This window comes from Mycena indigotica, assembly GCF_014461135.1.
Source record: "Mycena indigotica strain 171206Taipei chromosome Unknown Mind.scaff0008, whole genome shotgun sequence".
Classification (NCBI taxonomy): domain Eukaryota; kingdom Fungi; phylum Basidiomycota; class Agaricomycetes; order Agaricales; family Mycenaceae; genus Mycena; species Mycena indigotica.
Genome location: NW_023503007.1, coordinates 2465272 through 2486808, shown reverse-complemented (window position 1 = coordinate 2486808; position 21537 = coordinate 2465272). Strand labels below are relative to the sequence as shown.

Sequence of the window (21537 nt, the reverse complement as noted above, 5' to 3'; positions counted from 1 at the left end):
CTTCTGCTCAACCAAAAGGCCGACATTAGTAACTCGACGCACAGCTTTGATAGCGTTTCTTGGTCAATTATTAATGAGTAGTTGTTAAGATTACTGTTGAGCTTGTTATTTCCTTTCCTACAACTTCGTGTTCATATTCCATCTTTTCAACTGCTTGGAAAAGGCATCGGCATGGCCTTTCGCTTCTCCCCGTCGTAGACCACGGGCACGCCCCCAGCAAGGTCGAGCGTAAACACCGGCATGTCGGTGACGTTCCCTTTCCCCTTCATAAGTCCTTTACGTGCTTGCTTGATCTGCTCACGCTCCTTGCAAGCTGCGATAGCGTAAGTGTCGGTAGTCAAGAGAGGCTCGGCTTACCTTGTTTGTGTCGACGCCAGTCCGTCTTTTGGCACTCGGAACCACAGTAGGAGATCTGCATAGAATGATGAGATGAGACCCAGGCCGGACGAAACGGATGGACATACCAGATGACATCCCGCGCAGCGCTTGAATTCTTGAACTTGGGCTTCTTGCTCGTTGCAGGCCGGATTGCCACATCGTTTCAGGACGATATCAGATAACGACTTCGATGAGGCGGGTTCTGCTCCAGCGGCTCCATCAGCAAACACACACAGAAAAGAAAAACATGCCAACCACCGGCTTTCATGCACTCCTTCACCCAGTTGAGGACCGCCGATGCCGTCCACAACTCGTGGGCGAGCCAACGGTAGTCTTGTGCATCCTCTGGTCCATTTGGCTGACGAGGAGCGTGGTTCTGTGAAGCTGGGGTAACATCAAACGAGCGTTCGAACAAGAATGAGAATGCACACAAGGCTTAGGTGCACCAACCAAAATTTTGGTGATGATGTGCGGATTAGCCGCGGCTGCTAGCCTGAGATACTCGCGTGCTTCTTCGGAATCGGCGCCGTACAACATGAATGCTGCCAACGCAGAGTCATATAGATGGACGGCGGGCATCCAGTCTGAGCCATCTCGCGCGGACGGTATTACGCCATTTCGTGGCGCCTTAAAATCGGTGCCGCCCCGAGCAGGAATCGCATTTTCAGGAGTGCGTGCGGTAAAGTTGTCGATCCAGATTTGGGAGAAGTAGAGTGCGTCGGCTGGACGAGAACTGTGCAAGAGAAGGGCACCGAGCCAGCTGCGCTGGCCCATGTTGTCGCCCGGACAAAGGCGCAACATTTCGATGGCGGTCGCACTAGATGGTGAGTCGGTGTGATACTTACAGCAGAAGAGAAGCTCACGCCGCTTTTTTATATGCTTGTTTAATCTCCACGTAGAGCCGCACTTGGGCTTGAAGAATTCGCATATATGGACGCGCCGGCGCAATATCCCAAAACTTGCCAACATAAGGGCCCGTGTCGGCGAACGCAGTTGGACCCAGAATATTCAACAGCAGCTTCCGTCCTGCGAAGGTTATTGATGGCGACGACGACGTTGCAGAGTTCTACGGCACCTTTAAGTGCAGCGACTTCTAGGACGTCAACTGGGTCGGGGGAGATGAAAGCGAGTTCGATGTACGCGTCAAGGTTGTTAGGATCCTTGATAGCCTCCATGAGATACGGTACAGCCTCGTTCGGCCGTCTGCGACGACACAAGTCGGCGGCCTTTTCGGTTCTGCAGGTCATTAGTGGCCAAAAATTCCGAGCCATTGATCACAGTTTCAATACTTACGCTTTTTGGGAGGCTTCTGAGACAATACCTCCACCGAATCCTAGAATACTTTCTGCCCCAAAGCGTTTATCCATGGGAGTAAGAGACAGGGCGAGTTCGAGGAAATACGAAGGGAACGAGGTGTCACATCATGTGTGTGATGGGTCACCTTCGTACCGCGCTCACGTGCGTGCAAGCTAGATCCACACTACTAAGTAGTGCTTATCTGCAAGCTTTGTCTTCTTTCGCTGGTTATGAGTCTCAACACTGGAACAAAACTGGAGAGCTTTGTGCTTACAGGATAAGAATAATGAATCACTACTTGGAAGTTGGAAGTCATTCCTTTCAATCCTTTGACTTAAACAAGACAGGAATACTTATTATTACACCACTTTTTACCCAATTACCCTCCGCAATATACAACCGACTACCTCTTCCAAGAATAGAATATCATCATGACCGGCATCGGGGATCTCAATCCACGCACGCTTATCGCCCTCTCCAATCAGTCCTGTTGTCTCCAACAGCTCCCTCAACCAGTTTCTGCCTTGCTTTGGAACCATCCCGTCTGCTGCACCATATACAACGTTGACGCTGAGTTGGATTCCGGGTGGGCAGCTTGGGTGCAGGTAACGTTCTGCAATACGCTCGAATGCGCCTTTGAGGATGTCACCGTCGGTTGAGCCAGGCCCGATACCCCAGATGCAATTGGCGCTGTCGCTATCCGCAGCCGGTTCCCCACCATGCAGACTAAAGACAGCTTCCTGACCCATAGAAATCTTGGACTCTGCCAGACCACGTCGCATCGCCTCCGAACGCAAGCTAGGGCCAATATGACGATCCAGAAAGCCTTTCGTGTCGCTTTCCTCATCATACTTGTTAGCACCGGAAAACAGTCCAGCGCTGGTGGAGAGGATTCCACCACTCCAGTTAACGGCTGCTCCTAATGCTGGGGCTGCTTGTAGTATCGTACCCAGAGAATTTGGCAATGCTGCAGGTAACATGGATGCGAATCGGAGAGAGGCCGACCCGCTGATGCTAGGCGGGACGAATGGACCGGTTAATGTCCAACTGAGCGGGGTGATTGAGGGAGGAAGATTCAAAAGGGAGTACAGGGCGTAATAGAGACCGTTTGAGTGGGAGAGCACCGCGAACTGGGTAATGTTGTGGCGAGCGAGAACGGCAAGCAGGCCGGTATGCATGAAGCGGGTCCGGGCCTCCAGTGGAAATGGTGTGTTCTTTGGCAGATTCACCACTTTAGATTCGCCGGCTCCGTGTTTGTCGATAGTGAGCACTTGGACACCATGCTCGCGTACAATGCCTTCGATAAGCGCAGCAATGAGACGATGGCCTCCTAGTCCATTGAAAAATACCAGGACAGGCCAGGTCGTCTCGTCAGGCGCATATGTGAGGGCGTAAGAGACTGTCGCATTGTAGGTTTCCTCATTGACTGTGAAATCGAAGTCGAGGGAGCGGTTGAAACGCGGAAGCGAAAGGTATTCTATGTCTTGATGAGGGCCAGGGAGTGGTTCGGTGCTCATCGCGGTGGTATGCCCGTCGTCTTAAACACTATCCGCAATGATTCCGCATCGACCTGAGAAGAGGTCCGTTTCCGAGTCACGCTTACCACGTGCACCACTCACCTCCACCTCGACATCCATGTTCCCCAATGGCCTCTGGCTCATGCTCAATGCACTACTAGGCTCCTCTATACATGATAATGACATAGTATCACGTTCTGCCCCACCTCTCCGCTTCACCCTACGCCACGCCCATGCCCTCGCCAACGGATCGCGCAGTCTCTTCACAGACATTGCACCATCCTCGTCTTTCAGAGAACCAAGTTTTTCCATTCCGACGGTGCAACTCGACACACACCAGGCACCCTCACTCTCCGCGCTTGATGACGCAAGACTCCACTCGATGCGGCATGGCCAGACACCATTGAGCTTTGGCTGGAGACGCAAGAAAGTCGCTGGGCCAGACGTATCGAAGCGTCAGACACTACTGCAGCTTGCGGAGATGACGTCTAACTCCTACTATGGAGATCCGGGCCATAAGTCGTGGTACCCGCTGGATGGCTGGAATACGGTGCGTGCTCGTTGTTCATTGCCACTTGTCTGACAACATAGCTTGTAGAGCGTGCCGTTTGGATGGGAACCGGACGCCGATGGCTTTCGGGGCCACGTCTTCGTCAGCGATGATAATAGCACCGTTGTCATCTCTGTCAAAGGCACTTCGGCGCCTTGGCTTGCGGGTGGGGAGGGACCGACGAAGAAGAAAGACAAGCTGAACGATAACCTTTTGTTCTCGTGTTGCTGTGCACGGGTGGGTCCAACATGGTCAACGGTCTGCGGGTGTTATGCTGGCGGAGACAAGTGCGATCAGGATTGTGTGGAGGAGGCGTTGGTGGAAGACAGTCTGTTTTATCATGTTGGAATTGTGCGTTGTCCCCCGCTTTCTGGCTCTTCCGCTGAGCATTGTTCTAGAATCTTTACAGCAATGTTGTCTACATGTATCCCAATGCCAACATCTGGCTCACAGGTGGGTTCATTGCCACACGTTCATCCTTGGTTTTTAACCCAGCTAGGCCATAGTCTTGGAGGATCTCTTGCAGCCCTTCTTGGAGCGACATTCGGTGTTCCTGTTGTTGCATTTGAGACTCCAGGCGAGAAGATGGCGGCGACACGTTTGCATCTGCCTTCTCCAGTGGGTATTACTTTCGCCCGTATTATAGCAATCATTTCAATGGTTCTGCAGCCCTCCACACACCACATAACCCACGTCTATCATACTGGCGATGTATGTATCCAAACCTATTTTCTTCGCAGTCTCAACCCTCCCAAAAGCCGATCCCGATGGGCACATGCACTGGCGTTACCTCCACCTGCGCGCTCGGTGGCTACGCTCTCGAGTCCAAATGTCATCTTGGTCAACGCGTTCTCTACGACACTGTCACGAAACGGGGCTGGAGCGTGGATTCGCGGCAGCATGGAATCCAATTCATCATCGACAAAGTGTTGAACGAAGACTGGGAGCTGGGTGAGATAGGGCCAGACGGGGTCAGACGTGGAGGACGAGAGGTGCCGGAGGTAGATGTGCAGGAAGATTGTGTGGTGAGGATTTTCCTTTTGTCTTCCCCGGCCATTAATTCATTCTCGGATAGGATTGCTATAATTGGCAGTTTGGGAGCTTCAAGTAGCTTCCCCTGTTATGAACTATTACAATAATACTCTACTAATGTCCGTCAGCTCTTCCGTGAGGCTCCTATTTTTTACCGGTCCGCTCAACCTCACCACGATGAATTGCGAACGGGACAAAAGATCGGCATTGAGACCCTTCGCCAGCGCCGTCACGGTTCCTTCTCTTTCGCAGGCATATTTATATAGATAAACATGGCGTCGAGTGCCCTTTCCCCAGTTTCTCATCTCTTCGATCACCTTCAATACCTTCTAAATGTCTCGCATCTTCACAGTCTTCGGCGCAAATGGCGCGCAAGGTTTGCGAACTTATGTACTACCGCTCATTTGCCTCCCTTAGGAACTGCGGTCCTCGAAGCTGTTCTTGCCGATGGGACTTTCACCCCCGGGCCGTTTCTCGGAGCGCCGACTCTGCGCCAAGCAAGGCCCTTATCGCGCGCGGCATCGAAGTTGGGGCAGCCGACCTCTTCGATAAGGAGTCGCTGAAGAACGCCGTCCGGGGAAGCGAGGTTCAAGTTGTTTTTGGCGTGCGTCGCTTCTTTACTAGTAAAGTTTGCAACGCCGATCCAGCTGGATCAGGTCACCAACTTCTGAGACCCGGCGGTGTTTCCGGCGGACCCGAAAGGCGCTGGGGAGATCGCATAAGGGAAGAATCTTGTTGATGCAGCGAAGAGGGAGGGCGTCAAGTACTTCATGTGGAGGTGTGTCAGCTCGCTGCGACAGTTAGCCGACCGCCTGCTGAAGTGTCCTCTGTAAAGCTCGCTCCCGAATGTGACGGAGTCCAGCAATGGCCTCTACACGCACGCGACACTGTGTTCATCTGGTTGCGAGCTCTCTTCTCCGTTATATTTGACTTGCAGCGTGAATCCGGCATCCCCCACTCGATACTACTCACCGCCTGGTTCTGCGAGAACGTCTGGAAGCTCGGTGTGCTTAGCAGCGAGAGCTACATCGTGACCACCCCCAAGTTCGCACCAGAGGACCAGCAGTGCGCGATGTGGGTCAAGCACGACCTGGGCCAGGCCGCGCTGGCGCTGGCCAAGAACTACAACACGCCGCTGGGGAAGCGGGTCGGCGTGCTGGGCGGCGCGTTCCCCGTCGTCTCGATGAAGTTCACGTATCCCCAGCTGGCTGCGGCGATCGCGAAAGGTGAAAGAATTTGGAGCTGCTGGACTGGGCTGATGCGCTGCGGCAGGGATCAGCAAGCCCGTGGCGTTCCTCCCCGTCGACAGCGGAGCTCGACGAGATGGTGCGATCGTGTTGTTTCCAGTATTTCTGCGTATCCTAAACCCTCGGTTTCCCAGTTCCTCTTCCAAGCTAAAATCGGCAGCTACCACGACACGCCGGTCCCGAATCCGACACTGGTGGAGCTCGAGGTCAAGTTCGCCGCGATCGAGGAGTTCGTCCACTGGCAGCAAGAGGTTGTTCCACGCTTTACATGAGGCTGGATGGTGTATCACACTAGTACTTAGTATCGGGGCCCTGCATATAACCTTGAAACTTGTTCTCCTCCTCTTCATTCGTTGACCATGCTCAAGCCCTCGACAAGCCCTCTCACATTTTTGGCATGTAAAACCCCCTGCCGATAATCTCTAGCCTGTAACTTCCTTATGGCACCAGTACTTGGCATAATCTCGAGAAGAAAGAAAGAAAATCAACATGACTTCCTACGACCGCGTCTCAAGAGTGGACTGACGTCGCTCGCGCGGATTCCCATGCTGCCTTGAACACTTAGGTGACCGTCAAACATGCAGAGGAAGGAAAAAGAGTGGGTGGGGATTTGATTATCAGGTCAAGTACGAGAGAAATCCGAAAAGAGTCCAACGAGTCCGTATAAGCTATGCGCTGTGTGTATGTACTGTCCAAGGGTGCATAAGTCCGTGCATACATTGGTTTTTTGCAGCTGTCCGTCTTGTGAACGTGAGCGGGAGCGTTACAGTACGCGTAAAGAGCGTGTAAGTGGGATAATAAAACTGCAGTATTTTGTGTGGGTGGTGGTATCGTTATAGGTCGTCCCAGTCGAACGTGATCCCTGTGGGCGGGAGGCCCTCCGCGCGGGGCGTGAGGTCGTGTGGCGGGGGCGGCGTGACTTGGTGCGGAGGCGGAGGTGTGACGACAGGATGCGCTGCAGCGAGGGCAGCAATTGGCGCTGCCGCCGCCGCGACGGGCGTTGAAGTCGGTTGTCTGAGGCCGTGATCCGGCGGGCTCGGGGACGGAGACGGGGACGGTTCGGGCTAACCCAGAGATCAGCGTGAAGTACTAGGACTGGCTACTGCGCACCTCCTCCTCGATGCCTGCAGACGACCCAGACTCGCTCGCCGCGAACCACTCGCTCGCGCCTAGGCCCAGCCCATTCCGCTCCCTCACCGGCGCCCCGGCCCCGGAGCCCGCGCCGGAGCCCGAGGCGCTGGCGGGCGTGCGGGGCGGCGGCGCACGTGACGAGGAGCGGGAGGACGTGCGGCTGTCGGAGAAGCGCGAGAAGCTGCCCTGCGAGCGCGCACGGGCGGGCGTCATCGTCAGCACAGGCGGCCGGCGGTGCAACAAGACGCCGGTCGGGCCGTCGTTGGTGCTGGGCAGCGGCGGGGCGGGGCCGTCGCTGCTCCTCGTGTCGTTGTCGTCGTCGTCGTGCATGTCAAACGGCGCCCGTGCACTTACGCTCACCATCCGCCTAAAAAAGAAAAGTTAATTGCGCACAGTAGATTGCGTTTGCGTGGAAAAGATGGGGGCGTGATAGATTGGGCCTCGGGTAGAACGCGAAAGAAGGACAGAGAACGACAACGCACCCCTCTTTGGCGCGCACGATCCCCCCGAAGCGCTCCTCCAGCGTCTCCCGGTCCACCACTGGCCCAGGCTGGGCAGGGCTGCAAGCAGTCAGGTCAGCCAGTGTCGGGTATGAGTGCAACAGAACGCACGCAATGCTCTCATCGACAAGCCGCGTCCGTTCATTCGGGATAACCTTTCCTCTCATCAGCCTCTCTCTAACCTTAAACTCACAACTACGACACACCTCGTCTGACTCGTCTGGGGGCGGGCGCAAACAGCAGCAACACAGCAGCTGCAGGAACAGCATCGCCGCATCCGCCTTCCTCGTCCGGCTCGGCTCGTGTCGCGGTCGTGGGTCGATGACGACGGCAGGTGGGGTGCAGGAGCACAGAAGAGCGAAAAGAGCAGTCACACGGCACAGCCGTGATCGCCCCCCCATCAATTTTTCTTTCCCATCCGCCGGGACACCGGCGCCGCTCGGAGGTCGTCGCGCACACGTGATACAGCGAGCCTATATATATCGCCGCATGCAGTCCGCGCGCCGCGGACGGGCGCTGATGCGCTGATCGACCGACGACGACGACGTCATCCGATCGGCGTCGGGGTCGGCGAGCAAGCCGACCACACTCAGGGTCGCTATTATCACGGACATCCATACCTCACCTTTGCCTACATTTGCGCTACTCTAGCACAGCCGTCCAACCCGAACCTCTCAGGACCCTCCAGGGTTAGTGACGCCTCCCGCGCTCCCAACAACTACAACGCGACTGCGGGACACGCAGGGGCTGCTGCTACATCCGCTCGCCGCGGCCTAGCACAACCCGCTCCTCACCACATCCCGCCCAAGCCGTCACAACGTCTCCGAAATAATGGATCTATTCATCCTCTATAAGCTACGTAAAAGAGAGAAAACAACACATAGAAGCAAGCAACTGTGTAGTAGTAATTATGTAAAAGAAAGATCACGCGCTCTCTGTGTCCACCGTCTTCTCGTTGTGGTGGTGCAAGTGGTGGTGGCCCTCGCGGCCGCCCGTCTGCGCCTCCTCGCCGCCGTTGATCTCGAGCGTGTGCCCGATCTCCTGCTCGAGCCCGACGTAGTCGTACGCGTACTCGCCCATCTCCGTGTCGTCAATCCCGAGCAGCTCGCCCTCCTCGCTCGTCCGCAGCCGCAGCGTAGGAATGAAGTGCATGATCCACAGGATGATCGTCTAGGGCACCGTCAGCTGCTGAGTAATAGAGGGAAATGTGACTACTCACAGTCATGACGAAGCTGTACGAAAGACTGGCCGCAGAGTCCGCGAGCTGGTAGGCAAGCTGGATGTAGTGGTGGTCGAGCCAGCCACCGGGAATAACAGTAGCGCCATCATAGAACTACAAAGCTCTTCAGCCATTTCATTTGCAAGGAAAATTTCACATACAGCAACGCGAGACTGGGCGAAAAGACCGGTGAGGAGGTTACCGACGATACCGCCAATGGCGTGGGAGGCGAAGATCTATGACGCAAGCGTTAGCAAACTGTGGAAAGCATCGTCGGGAGGGACAACGGTAACAACCGCCCCGATGCGATAGTCGGCCGCCGTTATCTAGTCTAGCCACGTGGCGTGGGTCTGACATGGTGCGGTACGCATATATCACGCAGCGCTGCGGCCAAGCAGCACATGGGGAGAGATAACAGAAAAGCAAGGCTTACATCAAGGGTATCGTCGTAGCCGAAGATAAACTTGAGCTGGGTCGCAAAATTGCAGCAGGTGCCGGCCATGAAGCCAAACAGGACCGAGGCAGCTGAAACCCCCCTGTTAGCGACAAGCATCGATGGGGAATAATCAGACACTCACGAGCACCCACGTAGCCGGAAGCGGGAGTAATCGCTACCAGGCCAGCAATGGCGCCCGAACAAAAGCCGACTGCAGACCACTTGCGTTCAAGACGCCAGTCCCAGAACATCCAGACGAGGCCACTGACACTGGCGCAAAGGTTGGTGATGATGCAGGCGTTGGCCGCACGCATGTTAGCAGAAAGGGCACTTCCGCCATTGAAACCGAACCATCTTTTTTGTACTTGTCAGAACCAATTAAGCAGCTATGAAGCTTCGACTCACCCGAACCACAGGAAAACAGTGCCAAGAACAACGTAGGAAGTGTTGTGGGGCTTGTAGGCAAGACTAAAGCAAAATTGATATCAGTTTTACCCAAGATTGACCATAGAACGCACCGAGCAGTACCCCATCCTGTCCGTTTGCCAAGATAGATGCTGATGGCGAGAGCAGCCGAACCAGAGGAGATGTGGACGGGCGAGCCTCCAGCAAAGTCAAGTCCACCCATAACGAACGACCACCCGTTCGAGTTCCACCTGTGCCCCTGTCAATGGCAAGAATACCGGAAAGCAAGAAGAGACGAACGTCCAGCAAGCAATGGGATCGTAAACTAATGTCGACCAGGCAAAGACGAAAAAGATAGTCGGCCATAAACGCGTCCTTTCAGCGACGGCACCAATAGCGAGGATCGGTCTAGAAAAAGCCGGTCAGCCCAGGACAACAGGATATAGATAGATATGGAAAGAATGTCGAAAGTGTGCGGGAACGTGGAGAGAAAAGAGGTAGATGACACCTACGTGATCGCCGCGAACATGAGTTGGTAGATGCAGAACACAATACTCGGGATACGAGTGCTGCCAATTGACGGTGTCTCTAAAACTCCACGGAGGGCAAAGTACTGCATCCAAACCATCAGATATAGCTCGTATACAGAGGGAACGGAAAGCGAATGACCTTAAGGTCGCCGATGAATTTCGAGCCAGTTTCGGAGAAAGCGAGAGAGAAGCCCCAGAAGAACCACTGGAGGAGGTCAGACAGCTGCAGAGGGTGTAGAAAAGGGTAGCGCACCTGGAATGAGACAACCGCTACGGTCATCATGCTCAACCAGATCATGCTCAACGCGTTTTTGCGGCGGAGGAGGCCAGAGTAGAAGAACCCTACGCCGGGAATCATGATCCAGACGAGGGCCATGGAGGCCAGTGTCTATGGAAAGGGTCGTTAGGAGTCGACTTTGGGTGCTTGTTCGTGTGTAAACGCACCCAGGCAATGTCGCCGTTGTTGTAGACCCAGAGTTTCCCGTCTGCATCGACCCAGTTGATGTCTCCCCCGTCGTCAAAGGTGATGTTGAGGGTGCGGGCAGCGAATGTGTGCAGCGCCGTGTCGGTCCGCATCTTGGGAGCTGGCTCACGGAGGAAGTGGGAGGAAGAGAAGGGAACTCAAAAGCTGTGACATAACCCTGATTCAAATACTTTCTCGCCTTATCGTCCAATCACAGACGGTGCCTCGCCAAGCCCAACTTCGCTGTCTTTGCCTGTCGTCCGTCTTCGGCCGTTGGCGTTGCCTGGCGCCGGCATTATTCCTGGCGTTGTCAACCTTTTCTCACTGCCTCGCACTCGGCAGGGCTTGTGCAGTTTAGTTGCTGGCAAAACTTGTGCCCCCCCTGTTCTTATCTCGACCCTTGCTAGGCGCGCGGCGCGCCGAGTGCCCAAACCGCACCATTTCCCGACGTTCCAGACTCACCCGGATTCACCCGCCCTTCCGGCTGCAACCAACGCCAAAGGCCTGGAAGTAAACTGATCATGACCACCAGGCTTGAATCTGCCCAAATCTGCCACTGTCAGTCCTTATCTACACGACGTGGACAACGACAGGAATTCCCGCGGTGAAGTTCACCTCAGGGGCCCAGAATGATGCCCTCCCGCCACTAAGTACTTCAGTCTTTGTCGAGGCGCAACAGGAAAGCCAGTGCCACCACTTACTCCAGTGGTACTCCAGGACCTAGACTTCAGTATTGTATTAAACAAGCATCTGCTCCCCGAAACCTCCTCATCAAACAGCCTTTAACCTGATTATTGATTTCATTCTCGGCGTCTTCACGACCCCAATGACTCTTCCACCTGGACGTCATTCAATTCAACCAACTCCGCCGCTGAAGTCGACCTCAATTATAGCAAATTGTAGTGTCCGTAATACTCTCCATGACGGCGAGTGTTCAACAGCTGATACACCTTACTCAGAACCCCCCGCTATAGAACTAGCCATATGGTCATGAACTCAGGACTGTCGACTAACGTCTGCACTACGTGGCGACGTTAGATTCCTTTCCAAGACTGAAACGCGGTGACTCACCCGCAGTGCCTTCTGAAACGGGCTCTGTCTCATGCTTTACTTCCAGTTGCCAGTTGGAAAGCTCAATGTAGACTGACTCCATGGGCGTTCCGCGGCCCGCCAAGATCCACGCCTCCATTGTCTCCGAGGTGGATCCTCCCACGATCCGCTCTTTCAATGTTCTGGGGAGATGCGGGGTCAATTTTATACCTTCGTGTTCGCCGTTGGTTTGCCGGCTATATACGGTTTTCGAAGCTGGCCTAAGAATACGCAAGTGAGCGTTCCCAGCCAGCGCACAATTCTGCGATGCGGTCGCTAGCTGGTCCGTTATCAGTCATCTCTGACATCTGCATCCGCGATCAGTCAAGTCACTCACACTATCGGTCTTCTTCGTTCCCATCCTGTCGATGGGGTGATAAATGGATGCAGTCTTCCGTACGCGGATTAACCTTGGAGAAGGAAGAGGCGTTCAAAGAATACACCAAGAGAGAATTCACCACGTCGTAGCGCAAGCGATGTTCAATTGGGATTAGTCGCAGTGCCTGAAAGTCGTATTCAGGTTCTTATCTCTGCATACGTATGTGTTCCTCGCGATGGATCGCCGTACTTGCTTTGCACAACTCCGTCACAGAAGAGGACGCAAAGAAAGGTCAGCGCTACCACACAAGCAACTTGAAAAGGAAGCATTGCAAGTAAAGATAAGACACAAGTACTGGCACCTGTAACTTACTACAGTGTCAACAGCGCGAAAGCTACAGCAACAAGCGCAAGCGTCGAGCCCGCTAAGACTGGGGATCGAATAGACCTAAGGGCACTGCTTGGCGATGTCGACGGTCTTGTGGCTGCTGCGGTCCGACTCGCGGCAACAACACTCAAACTCGATGCGACCTGTGCCACGGCCGCGGTCACGTTGCTTGCGACTGGCGGGATGCGGGCCAGGATAACCGGCGTTTTGATGAGGACGGGTGCAAAAGATTCGCCCTTGAGCGCGTTCAAATCGGCAGAGATGTTGGCGGCAAGGTTGGTCAATGCATCAGGGTCGTAGTAGGGGACTTTGCTCGGCCTAGAGTCGGGATATGACGCAATGTTGTAAGCTAAAGAAGACAAGAAAACACACTTGAACAGTCCTGGTAGCTCGTCGGAGAAGACGTTGAACGCGTGTGCCCAGTTTTCGGTTGCGTAGATAGGAAGTTTGGTGGGTGGGTTGTTGTCAGTGAGATTGCAGTATGCGTAGACACTGCCCTCGGTATATGTCTGCAATCACATTTTACGCTTGTTTTGCCAGTATTCCTAGAGAGATGGACGTACCAATGCAGCCACGGCACCCAACCTCTCTGCATTCTCGATCAGCGCAGACGAGTTACCAGCCTTGCTACCGCTCGTACATGGGAATATGGCTAGCCATGGCACATTAGATTGCTTCAGCTCGAACTTGAAGTGTGAACTGTTGAATTGGACAGCGACTGCCTCGAGCGGGTACCCGTTGGCAGTCTACACAAGTTTCGTTAGGAAACCAAAAGGATATTGATGAGGAAGGAGGCGCACGGTGTCTGAAAGCGTCCCATTTCCTCCGTTGGTCATCATGTATACTGTCGTAGCGACCATATTGTGGTCTCCAGAGTCGTCATCGTCGTGCCAATAGAAAAGTAGATCAGCGGCAGAAGAGCCAGGCGGCGCGCCTCGTTCCTTGTCGAATGCGCTGTTCGGGTTCAGCGGTGTCGCGTTTGGAAAGATTGGAGCACATGCACGTACTCTGCGTTGGTTGGTACAAGTCTCACACCGCTCACTAGCATCCGAGTCGGCAAAGCGAGGAGGATGCTGGGGAGGATAGTCGAAAAGTACATCGTGGAAGCGAAATAGCAAAGAAGGGCTCCAGAAGAGTCAGAGGAGAAGACAAGTAGAGGACGTCGTTGGAGATACTCATGTTTTGTGGAGAGAGTTAGCACCGCATTTCACGGCTGCGAATCATCGCGTGTACATAGAGACCCGCTGATGCCAAGCCCTGGACGATCTTGGACTCCAACTCGGCGCAGCTTCATTGTTCTTTTACTGAGTGAGTGTCAATGGGGAGCAACTCAAGGTTGACCTGATAGGTTTGGATATTGTTGTTGACAAACTGAGTCGGGTTCCAGCTAATGGCAAAATCGTAGGCCACTCAAAAAAAATGTTGATATTGGAGTAAAAGCTTAAGCGAGACAGCGCCGAGGGACAGCAGGCGCCCACAGCTCCACTTAGCCGACTCATCACGATTTTTTTGGGTTGGTCTATAGAGCTTATTAGCAACTCCAAAAAAACGCTCGCTTAGCGTTTTTCTGGCCCTCTGATTGGTCGAGAGGCCTTAAGCGAGCCTAAGCGAGGGATTTTTTTGCGCTGCTAATAAGCTCTTATGTACTATTAGCTATCAGAAACTAATTTAGGTTTGTATTTATCAGTTTTGCCTATAGTCTCCAAGCACGCTGAGGGTTCAGAATAAAACTGGAGCATTTTTAAATCTTTTAATGAAGATAATAATAGGCCAAAAAATACCATCTTTATTGATTGTAAAAAAGGGTGAAAAAGGTCAAGTAGATAGAAAATAAATCCATGGGGAAAAACAGCTTCCCAGATTATGGCAAAACAGCTTGCCTGTAAGGTGAAAAATAGAACTTTTTGGTCACAAGACAAGGAGCCTTTTTGTATGATAATATTGATTGCTTTTTTTTTTTGACAAGATTGCTATTCCTGTTATATCCCGTGCATCTTCGGACGCTCCGAGGTTATCCTTGGAGCGCAACAGGGTTTTTACGCGATGAAGGTATCTGTTAAGTGCCGTGTCGACCAAAGGACCGGAGATGGAGTCGGAGTCGGAAACGGAATCGAAGTCGGAGAGCACTTGGGGGTGGAACACCACAGAAGGATGTTTGGGTGACCGGGGCTTCCAGTTGACCAAGACAAGACAAGAAGACAAGAGCGGAGTCGAGACGACGCTGGAAGATAGAGACCAGCAACGTTAATTTACAAACTGAAGTATGTAGTAATACATCAAAGTATTTATAGTACGAGAAGTAACGGAAACGGAATAAGGGATAACAAAGTAAGTAACGAGATTAGAACAAAGTCAAGTAAAGTAGAAGAGGAGTTGCATACGAGGAACAAGGCATAGATGATTGCATAGATCATAAGTCGGGGTAATTGGAAATGCTCAGTAAATCTTCATTGCGTAAAAACCAAATACCGGAGTCGATATCAGAGACGGACTGCCAGAGTCGGCACGGATATAACAGTATCTGAGCATTTCCCTTCAAACAGTTAAGTAATCTGCACGCAGACTCCCTCGGACCTGTACGGACCCCCCGACCATCAACTCGAATATTTACCCATTTGGACTTGCATTTGTTTCATCAGGAAAATGACAAGTGCTTTTTTGGTAGCTTGAGTAGTCCTTTATTCAGTTTTAGCTTTTTTGTGAACTTGTGCCAACCTTATGGATAGCTTGAATGACTTGTGATGCTTTTAAGCTTTCTTCCTTTAAAAGCTTTAAAACTTTTTTAGCTTCAGATATTCTTGAAAATAATAAAATATCTGAAAATAATATTTTTAAAAAAAATTAAAATAATATTTCATGTGCATGGTAGTCTGCATACTTGTTTACATAAAAAGCTTCAAATGCATCTAAAGAGTCTGAAAAGCTCAGGTCTTTGTCATCAGGAGGTAGAAAGTCCTTGCCAGCCACACCAATCAAATGTACTCCCCGTAAGATCGCATCAAGATGGACAACTGCTAGCAGGGGTTGTGTGCGGGCAGAACCCCGAACCCAGTCTGGCTTCACAATCCACATCCCAGTATCCAGACAAGGGGCGTCGCCATGAGCTGAGAACCAATGAACTAAGGCGCAGGGATATTGAATACCGCGGTATGTGAACTTCATCAAAAGTCGAACACGGACAGCATGAAGGCCACGGAAGCCCTGAGCTTCCGTGTCGTGCTCGATGAGAGCACAGTCATATCGAGGTGGACCACGGTACCATGACTTTGTGGCTCGAATTCGTTCATGACGCATCCCACCAATCCCGCAGATGTCGCTAGGAGCATAGAACACTGCCCGGGCGGAGGTGTAGATATAGACACGTTCGGCGAAGTCTGGACAGTCATCAAGAGGGATAATGTCCTCGGTTGCGGCTCGCTCAGGATTGAGCTGCTCAAAGAGAAAGCATCGAATAAGTTCGTGAAGACGTGGCTGGCGTACATAACGTGCCAACTGGTGTACGTCGCGGGGCACCTTGCGAACTAGAGAGGCCTTATAAGAAATTATAGAGGAGGGTAGGAACACAGTACCACAGCTTTTTGCAAGGGTTACCTCCCCTAGGCAGGTAGGGCCCGGAACATCCCCTTCTTCCACATCATCATCAACAGTGGTCTCTACTGGTTGAGGTTCCTCCTCTACGGGCGCCAGCGGTGATGCAAATAGCGACCCAGATAGCATGCCACGGGCAGTGAAATCAGCCCGTGCAGCAGCAAGTTTGTCGAGTCGTTGGTTGGAGAGAAGCATCTGACCAAGGGGTTTATTTCGATTAGAGCGTCGGTATGGACGCTTTACAGCCCGAATATGCTTCGACTCCGTGATTGAGCTGCAAAGTCCATTTGGAACACCAAAGTCCATGATGCGAGCAATATAATGCTTCAGTGCATGCTGCCGAGGGAGCGAAAATCCTTGCGGACGTACAACTCGGAAGGCCTCGCGGTAGTGATGATAGCGCCGGATCGTCTCGTCAATTATCTGAAGGGTATCTTCATCAATTACCGAGCGGCGAACCAGGTAGCAGAATTCAATTAGCGCTGCAACCGCCTGAACCATTTCACTTGGAACATGGCCAATGATTGCTGGAAGATAGACCTTCCACCCTTTCAGTCCTGCATATAGCTCTGAATCTTGACTTACCTTCATTAAACCCTTTGAATCATTTCCCGTCCACTGTTTGAAGCCTCGTCCGACAGGAAAACGTCGCAGCCCTGGAAACGGTGGAGCCACAGCGATACTAATAATATATATCAGAGAAGTGAATAAGTTCAAATGAAGGGCATTACCGTCGATCAATGTCTGCTAGAATACGCTCAGCTTCTGCAGGCTCATTGACTTGCTTGATATACAATTCAATCCAGTCGACAATATGGTCCTTGAATGTCCCCTTGATGATTTGATGTAAAAGATCAACCGAAATGAGTTCGTGAATATCGGCACGAGGAAAGTCAGCAGTAAAAGGCTATACCAGATAAGTACAATTACAAGCAAAGATATAGTACAAACAATGATATCTCCAACTACGCCATAGTTATCCCACATTTCCTTGAGTGTCAGGGTCTCAAGAAGCGCAGCAGTATGCTCGCAAGACCGCATGGGGCTGTCACGATCAAGGTCGTCTGCTGGAGAGAGACAGCTGAAACAATGTAAGCTATTGAGGACAAGTATAAAAGTAACCTCACATAGGACAATAACCCTGGACAATACCAGTCAGCAACGCCTGCTCGGGGTAGTCTGCGATGTCAGGGCCAAAGCCATAGATAGCTCGCCGAAAGTGTCGATCCGCACAGCGAGTCACACGCGGGGTCGTCATATGAGGCCGGACAGACTCGAACACTCGGCGGATGGATGAGTGGAACAGCTGTCGCCGAAATTTGCGAAACTCATTGCTGCTTGCATATTGTCGCGTTGCTGACATAGATAAGTATTCGATAATGAGAAGAAGGCACCACATACTTTTTGGAATGGCGAGGAATGCCAACAGAGCAATGCCATCACGATGGCTCCGTCGAGCTCCATTATGCTCATTTCCTACACCCCCGTACATCGGCCTCGCTGCCCGTGACAATAGGAACGAACATGGCTCCGTGGGTGTTTTCGTCCCTGGCAATGATATCCTGGGAAGAACAATTAGCGCAGAATATGGATTGGCGAGAACATCTTACCGCTTGTCTCCATGCCCAGTTACCTGACATCAAGTCAGTGAACTGCCGCTTATCCTCCTTGAAAACACGTTTCGGGGCCCAGTCCAGCTCATCTTTGAAGTCGGGATTTGCGAGTTGACGCTCGAAGATCGCTAGCGGGGAGCGGAACCAGACCTCGTAAGTCTGCGTCATCCATGGGGGCACCTGGCCAGAATCGGGACGCGGTCCAGTATATTGGACCGAAAAGGATTGCCACGGGATGTCGCCTTCCTGGATCTCGTCAATCATGGCATAGAGATCGCGGTGGTTGTTGAAGAAGGGGTCGTCGTCCTTGTATAACGCTGCCAGAAATTGCGCAAGTTGGTCGATAGAATCCCCCGACATCTCTTGTCGCTTGAAGATGAATTCCGCGAACTCGAATTGTTCGCGGGTGTCGAACGAGCCCCAGTCATCCTTGGCACGTTCATCCAATGGTGGTGGCGGAGCTCCAGCAGGCAGGTCATATCCATCAGCGTCACAGGGCGTGCCTATGGACAGCGTTAAACAATCTCCTGGAATCGACAAGAGAACAGCTCACCATCAAGCAGCGGATGGCGCTCAATTCGTACGCGAGCATGCGCAGGCGGCTCCTCGCTTGGAGGAGGCGAGTCAGGAGGAGGCGAGTTGGGCGGTGAGTTGGGCGGCAGCGAAGGCGGCGGGAACGGGAGGGGGTCATCGGCTAGCTGCAGCGCTGGAGACTGTCGATTGGTAGCTGATGGCTGGCGGGAAGCTGCTGGAAGCGAAGGATGGCTATTGCGATGACGAGTTAAGCCAGAAGTCGAGAGACAAGCTTTCTGGCAGATGTCGCAGAGGAAGCGAGCGGTGCTGAATGGTTGCCGAGGTCGACGCGGCATGGAGAGAAAGGCCAAAAAAAGGCTGGTTACGGCGCGCGCGCACGCTTGTGGGACTTACAGAGATGAAAGAGGGGGGTTGAGCTCATGTAAACAACAGCTTGTAAGCACCTGGCAATTATCCGGTGGCCCGTTCTTGGCCCCGACTCGATTCACGTCGTCAGAGTCCACTCTGAGTGAGAGTTGTCGGAAGGCCGCCGCCGGACCGCCGGAGCGTCAGCACGCATGACACATCTTCCGATGGTCGCGGTCGTGAAAATTTTCACTCCGCCCACCATCTCTGCCCTCTGTCCCGCCAGCTAGCACACCCCAGCCACCATGACACGTATGTGCCAGTGTCTTCGGAGGGGATGTCGGATTGCTGACCCTGTTCGTAGGGTCAGATCGCTCTCTGTGCGCCACCTGCGAAAGAAACACGCAGGACACGTTTAACGACATTTCTGCAAGCTCACCCGTTGTTTGAGGCACCCAAAAGGCGATGGTCGGTGAATCTGGGAGTGGGATAAAAGCGGGTGAGTGCTTGGGAGCCGCTTGTGAATCCTTTCTCACTTCAGAATGGCAGGTCGTTCTCGCAAAAGTGTCACTGTCCCTTCAACGGCCCTCGAGGTGTGTCGCTGCCAATATCATGTCCAGCGCTAACTCTTTTGGTCAGCCCCAGTCGAAGTCGAAGGCGAAGGCGAAGGCCAAATCCAAAGTCCCAGCAGTCGTGAATGCAGCCGCAACAAGCAAGGACACGCCAAGTGTGAAGCAAGCCCAGCAGGTTCGTCATATTTTTCTATCTGCCAGTCATGTTACTTATCCCCGCCTATAGGTCTCTGCTGGCACTGTCAACCCCGCTCAGCTAAACAGCGAAGATGAACTTCCAGAGCGCCTTACGGTTTGTCTTACATTTGCTATGCAATTTCGCTGCTAACTCTGCTTTCAGATGACAATGCGACCTGGTCGTGCAGCACAACCAGGGCTACCCGACATGCCCCGCAAGAAGCGCACGACCACCGAAGTCGCCACCGCCAAACAAGCGGCGAATGACCTCAAGCTTGCTGTTGCCGCCAAATACACCTCAGGCGTCAAGACCATTGCCGAAATCGAGGCTAAAACGATGCGTGAACAGCAGAAGGCAATCGCGATGGCCGCTCACCCACCTGTGGTTCAGACTCAGAAGCTACTTCGACCGCGCCCAGAGCCCGCGGTCTCTGTGCCAACGACACAAGGTGCTTCAATAGTCTTTCCCTTTAACGCTAACTTACACTATCTGTCGCAGATTTCATTGACTTCTCCGATGGGCCGGGCAGTAGCGATGAATACAAGCAGAGCAACAACGAAGAATCAGACGAGGCGATGGACGACCAGTCCGATGAAGAAGTTCCGACAGCGCCGCCGGCAAAGAAGACCAAGGCGCGTGTTCGTGAGGCAGTCGACAAGGCCCGCGAGAAACTGCTCGCTGCCCAGCCAGCTTTGAAGCGCAAGGCCTCCCAAACTGAGTATGTCCTTTATCAGCATTCTCTGCCGAAATACTAACCATCTTCAACTATAGTGTCGCTCGCACTACCAAAAAAGCGCGCGCCGCGCAACCTCATGGTCTTCGAAAGGATTACTAACCCCACCATACAGACCATACCAACGTCGAGGTGGCCTCGGGCGAGGGCAACGAGACAGACGACATGGGCGATGGGTTTGTCTCTGATGACGAAGACGATGGCGAAGAACGGGCGGCCGCGGTTCGCTCTCCAGGCAAAGCAAAAGCCGCCATTGCCAAGGTATATTTCTTGTGTATCATTTTACGCGCTGAGTATCATTTAGATTGCGGCGCTTGCGGGCATTGTTCCGACGATGGAGCCAATGTACGTTAGCCCCAAGGACGACTCTCTATCGACTACCAAACTGAAGAAGAGCTCCATAACCCACGACAATCTACCTCCCGAGTTCCGACGCCTGTTCAAGACAGTTTTTACCCCGCACATGCTGACGCGGCTTGGTGAAGCTGAGGCGTGGGCTGGCTTCGAGGATGGGGAGGTCATTGCATCCTGGAACAGCATGTTCCAGGACCTGCAAGTTGGATTGGACACTGACCTTGCGGTTGTGATCGGAAAGCTGGTAAGTCTCAAAGCTTGGTTGCTATCTCGGCTGACCATGAAGACTGAGGACAAGGTCGAAGGCTGGCGCCATCGCATCGGTGCGACTGCCATCAAGGCAGTCGGACTGATGCTCGACGACTACAAGACCCTGGAGGAGAAGCTCGAGTCGATCAAACGCAATAACGGTGGCTCCGACAAGGAGCGCGTGTTCTACTACCGCGACTTTGGTCCAGCGCCCGACGGTGTCCCACAAGTAAGACCCTTGGTTATTGGTCCCAGTATACTAACAACTGCTAGGGCATTTTCCAGAGCTTCGTCATTGCTTTCACCTTTGCGGCCCACATCTCTGCGACGACCATCAACAACACATCAGGCCCGGTTGCCTTCGATGCGACTGACTCATCAACTTATCCTATTGGTGCATTGACCATGTGCATCCAAGCGGTATGTTATCTTGAAGTTGCGATCATGTACTAATCATTTGTAGCTCAAACGAGCCTTCAATCTCTATAGCTCGGGGGCCTATGTCGCAGTCGCTGGCGCCAGTGGAAACTTTTCCAAAACCAACTACGGGTATACCCATCAGCTTGTCAACGGCGTCAACAAATCGGTTCGTCCCTATGCCAAGATTGAGCAGCTCATCAAGAAGCTCCAACCTGGCCACTGGTTCCGTATAATGGCCGCAGCTCAGAAAGCAGCCAAGTCCCGCAATGAGGCAGCGGCTGCCGCCCCCATCGAGCTGTCATCTGATGATGAGAGTGATTTTGAGCTTGTTGATAACGATGTAATTTCCGACTGCTATTAGTACAATCTAAGTACTGTTATGTTTAGATATGCAAATTATGGTTTATGTTAATAAATATAGCTTCCTTTCTAGTGGCTTGAGTGAAACTTGG

General features: G+C 52.8%; 8 protein-coding genes across 8 annotated transcripts; 2 read left to right on the top strand and 6 right to left on the bottom strand.

Annotated features, from left to right (window-relative positions):
• Nucleotides 1-146: 146 nt before the first annotated feature.
• Nucleotides 147-1745, bottom strand: MIND_00935600 (MYND-type domain-containing protein; the record flags this gene model as incomplete). The annotated part of the gene is made up of 8 exons (XM_037365978.1): nt 147-313; nt 358-412; nt 465-580; nt 634-762; nt 810-1195; nt 1242-1404; nt 1454-1614; nt 1672-1745. 8 exons carry the CDS (start codon nt 1743-1745, stop codon nt 147-149), a joined length of 1251 nt encoding a protein of 416 aa, XP_037217390.1.
• Nucleotides 1746-2045: 300 nt separating this feature from the next.
• On the bottom strand, nt 2046-3191 carry MIND_00935500 (Cellobiohydrolase I; the record flags this gene model as incomplete). Its single annotated transcript, XM_037365977.1, has 1 exon — nt 2046-3191. One exon carries the CDS (start codon nt 3189-3191, stop codon nt 2046-2048), a length of 1146 nt encoding a protein of 381 aa, XP_037217389.1.
• Nucleotides 3192-3228: 37 nt separating this feature from the next.
• MIND_00935400 (Alpha/beta-hydrolase) lies at nt 3229-4852 on the top strand (the record flags this gene model as incomplete). Its single annotated transcript, XM_037365976.1, has 7 exons — nt 3229-3741; nt 3790-4092; nt 4140-4194; nt 4241-4359; nt 4411-4452; nt 4500-4766; nt 4817-4852. 7 exons carry the CDS (start codon nt 3229-3231, stop codon nt 4850-4852), a joined length of 1335 nt encoding a protein of 444 aa, XP_037217388.1.
• A 193-nt stretch (nt 4853-5045) lies between these two features.
• MIND_00935300 (NmrA domain-containing protein) lies at nt 5046-6292 on the top strand (the record flags this gene model as incomplete). Its single annotated transcript, XM_037365975.1, has 5 exons — nt 5046-5149; nt 5191-5377; nt 5561-5999; nt 6046-6119; nt 6155-6292. The coding sequence occupies 5 exons, from the start codon at nt 5046-5048 to the stop codon at nt 6290-6292; spliced, it is 942 nt and encodes a 313-aa protein (XP_037217387.1).
• A 561-nt stretch (nt 6293-6853) lies between these two features.
• Nucleotides 6854-8052, bottom strand: MIND_00935200 (uncharacterized protein; the record flags this gene model as incomplete). The annotated part of the gene is made up of 5 exons (XM_037365974.1): nt 6854-7084; nt 7131-7518; nt 7634-7711; nt 7763-7806; nt 7858-8052. The coding sequence occupies 5 exons, from the start codon at nt 8050-8052 to the stop codon at nt 6854-6856; spliced, it is 936 nt and encodes a 311-aa protein (XP_037217386.1).
• Nucleotides 8053-8575: 523 nt separating this feature from the next.
• Nucleotides 8576-10862, bottom strand: MIND_00935100 (Ammonium transporter; the record flags this gene model as incomplete). Its single annotated transcript, XM_037365973.1, has 12 exons — nt 10686-10862; nt 10495-10629; nt 10381-10446; nt 10224-10324; nt 10012-10119; nt 9825-9962; nt 9712-9774; nt 9449-9660; nt 9304-9395; nt 9032-9106; nt 8871-8984; nt 8576-8821 (listed from the first exon to the last, which is right to left on the bottom strand). The coding sequence occupies exons 1-12, from the start codon at nt 10815-10817 to the stop codon at nt 8576-8578; spliced, it is 1482 nt and encodes a 493-aa protein (XP_037217385.1). The 5' UTR covers nt 10818-10862.
• A 1517-nt stretch (nt 10863-12379) lies between these two features.
• On the bottom strand, nt 12380-13598 carry MIND_00935000 (uncharacterized protein; the record flags this gene model as incomplete). The annotated part of the gene is made up of 6 exons (XM_037365972.1): nt 12380-12425; nt 12485-12817; nt 12872-13008; nt 13063-13245; nt 13300-13453; nt 13507-13598. 6 exons carry the CDS (start codon nt 13596-13598, stop codon nt 12380-12382), a joined length of 945 nt encoding a protein of 314 aa, XP_037217384.1.
• A 1742-nt stretch (nt 13599-15340) lies between these two features.
• MIND_00934900 (uncharacterized protein) lies at nt 15341-18569 on the bottom strand (the record flags this gene model as incomplete). The annotated part of the gene is made up of 8 exons (XM_037365971.1): nt 15341-16627; nt 16673-16769; nt 16819-16994; nt 17039-17168; nt 17215-17443; nt 17568-17649; nt 17698-18203; nt 18239-18569. The coding sequence occupies 8 exons, from the start codon at nt 18567-18569 to the stop codon at nt 15341-15343; spliced, it is 2838 nt and encodes a 945-aa protein (XP_037217383.1).
• Nucleotides 18570-21537: the final 2968 nt, after the last annotated feature.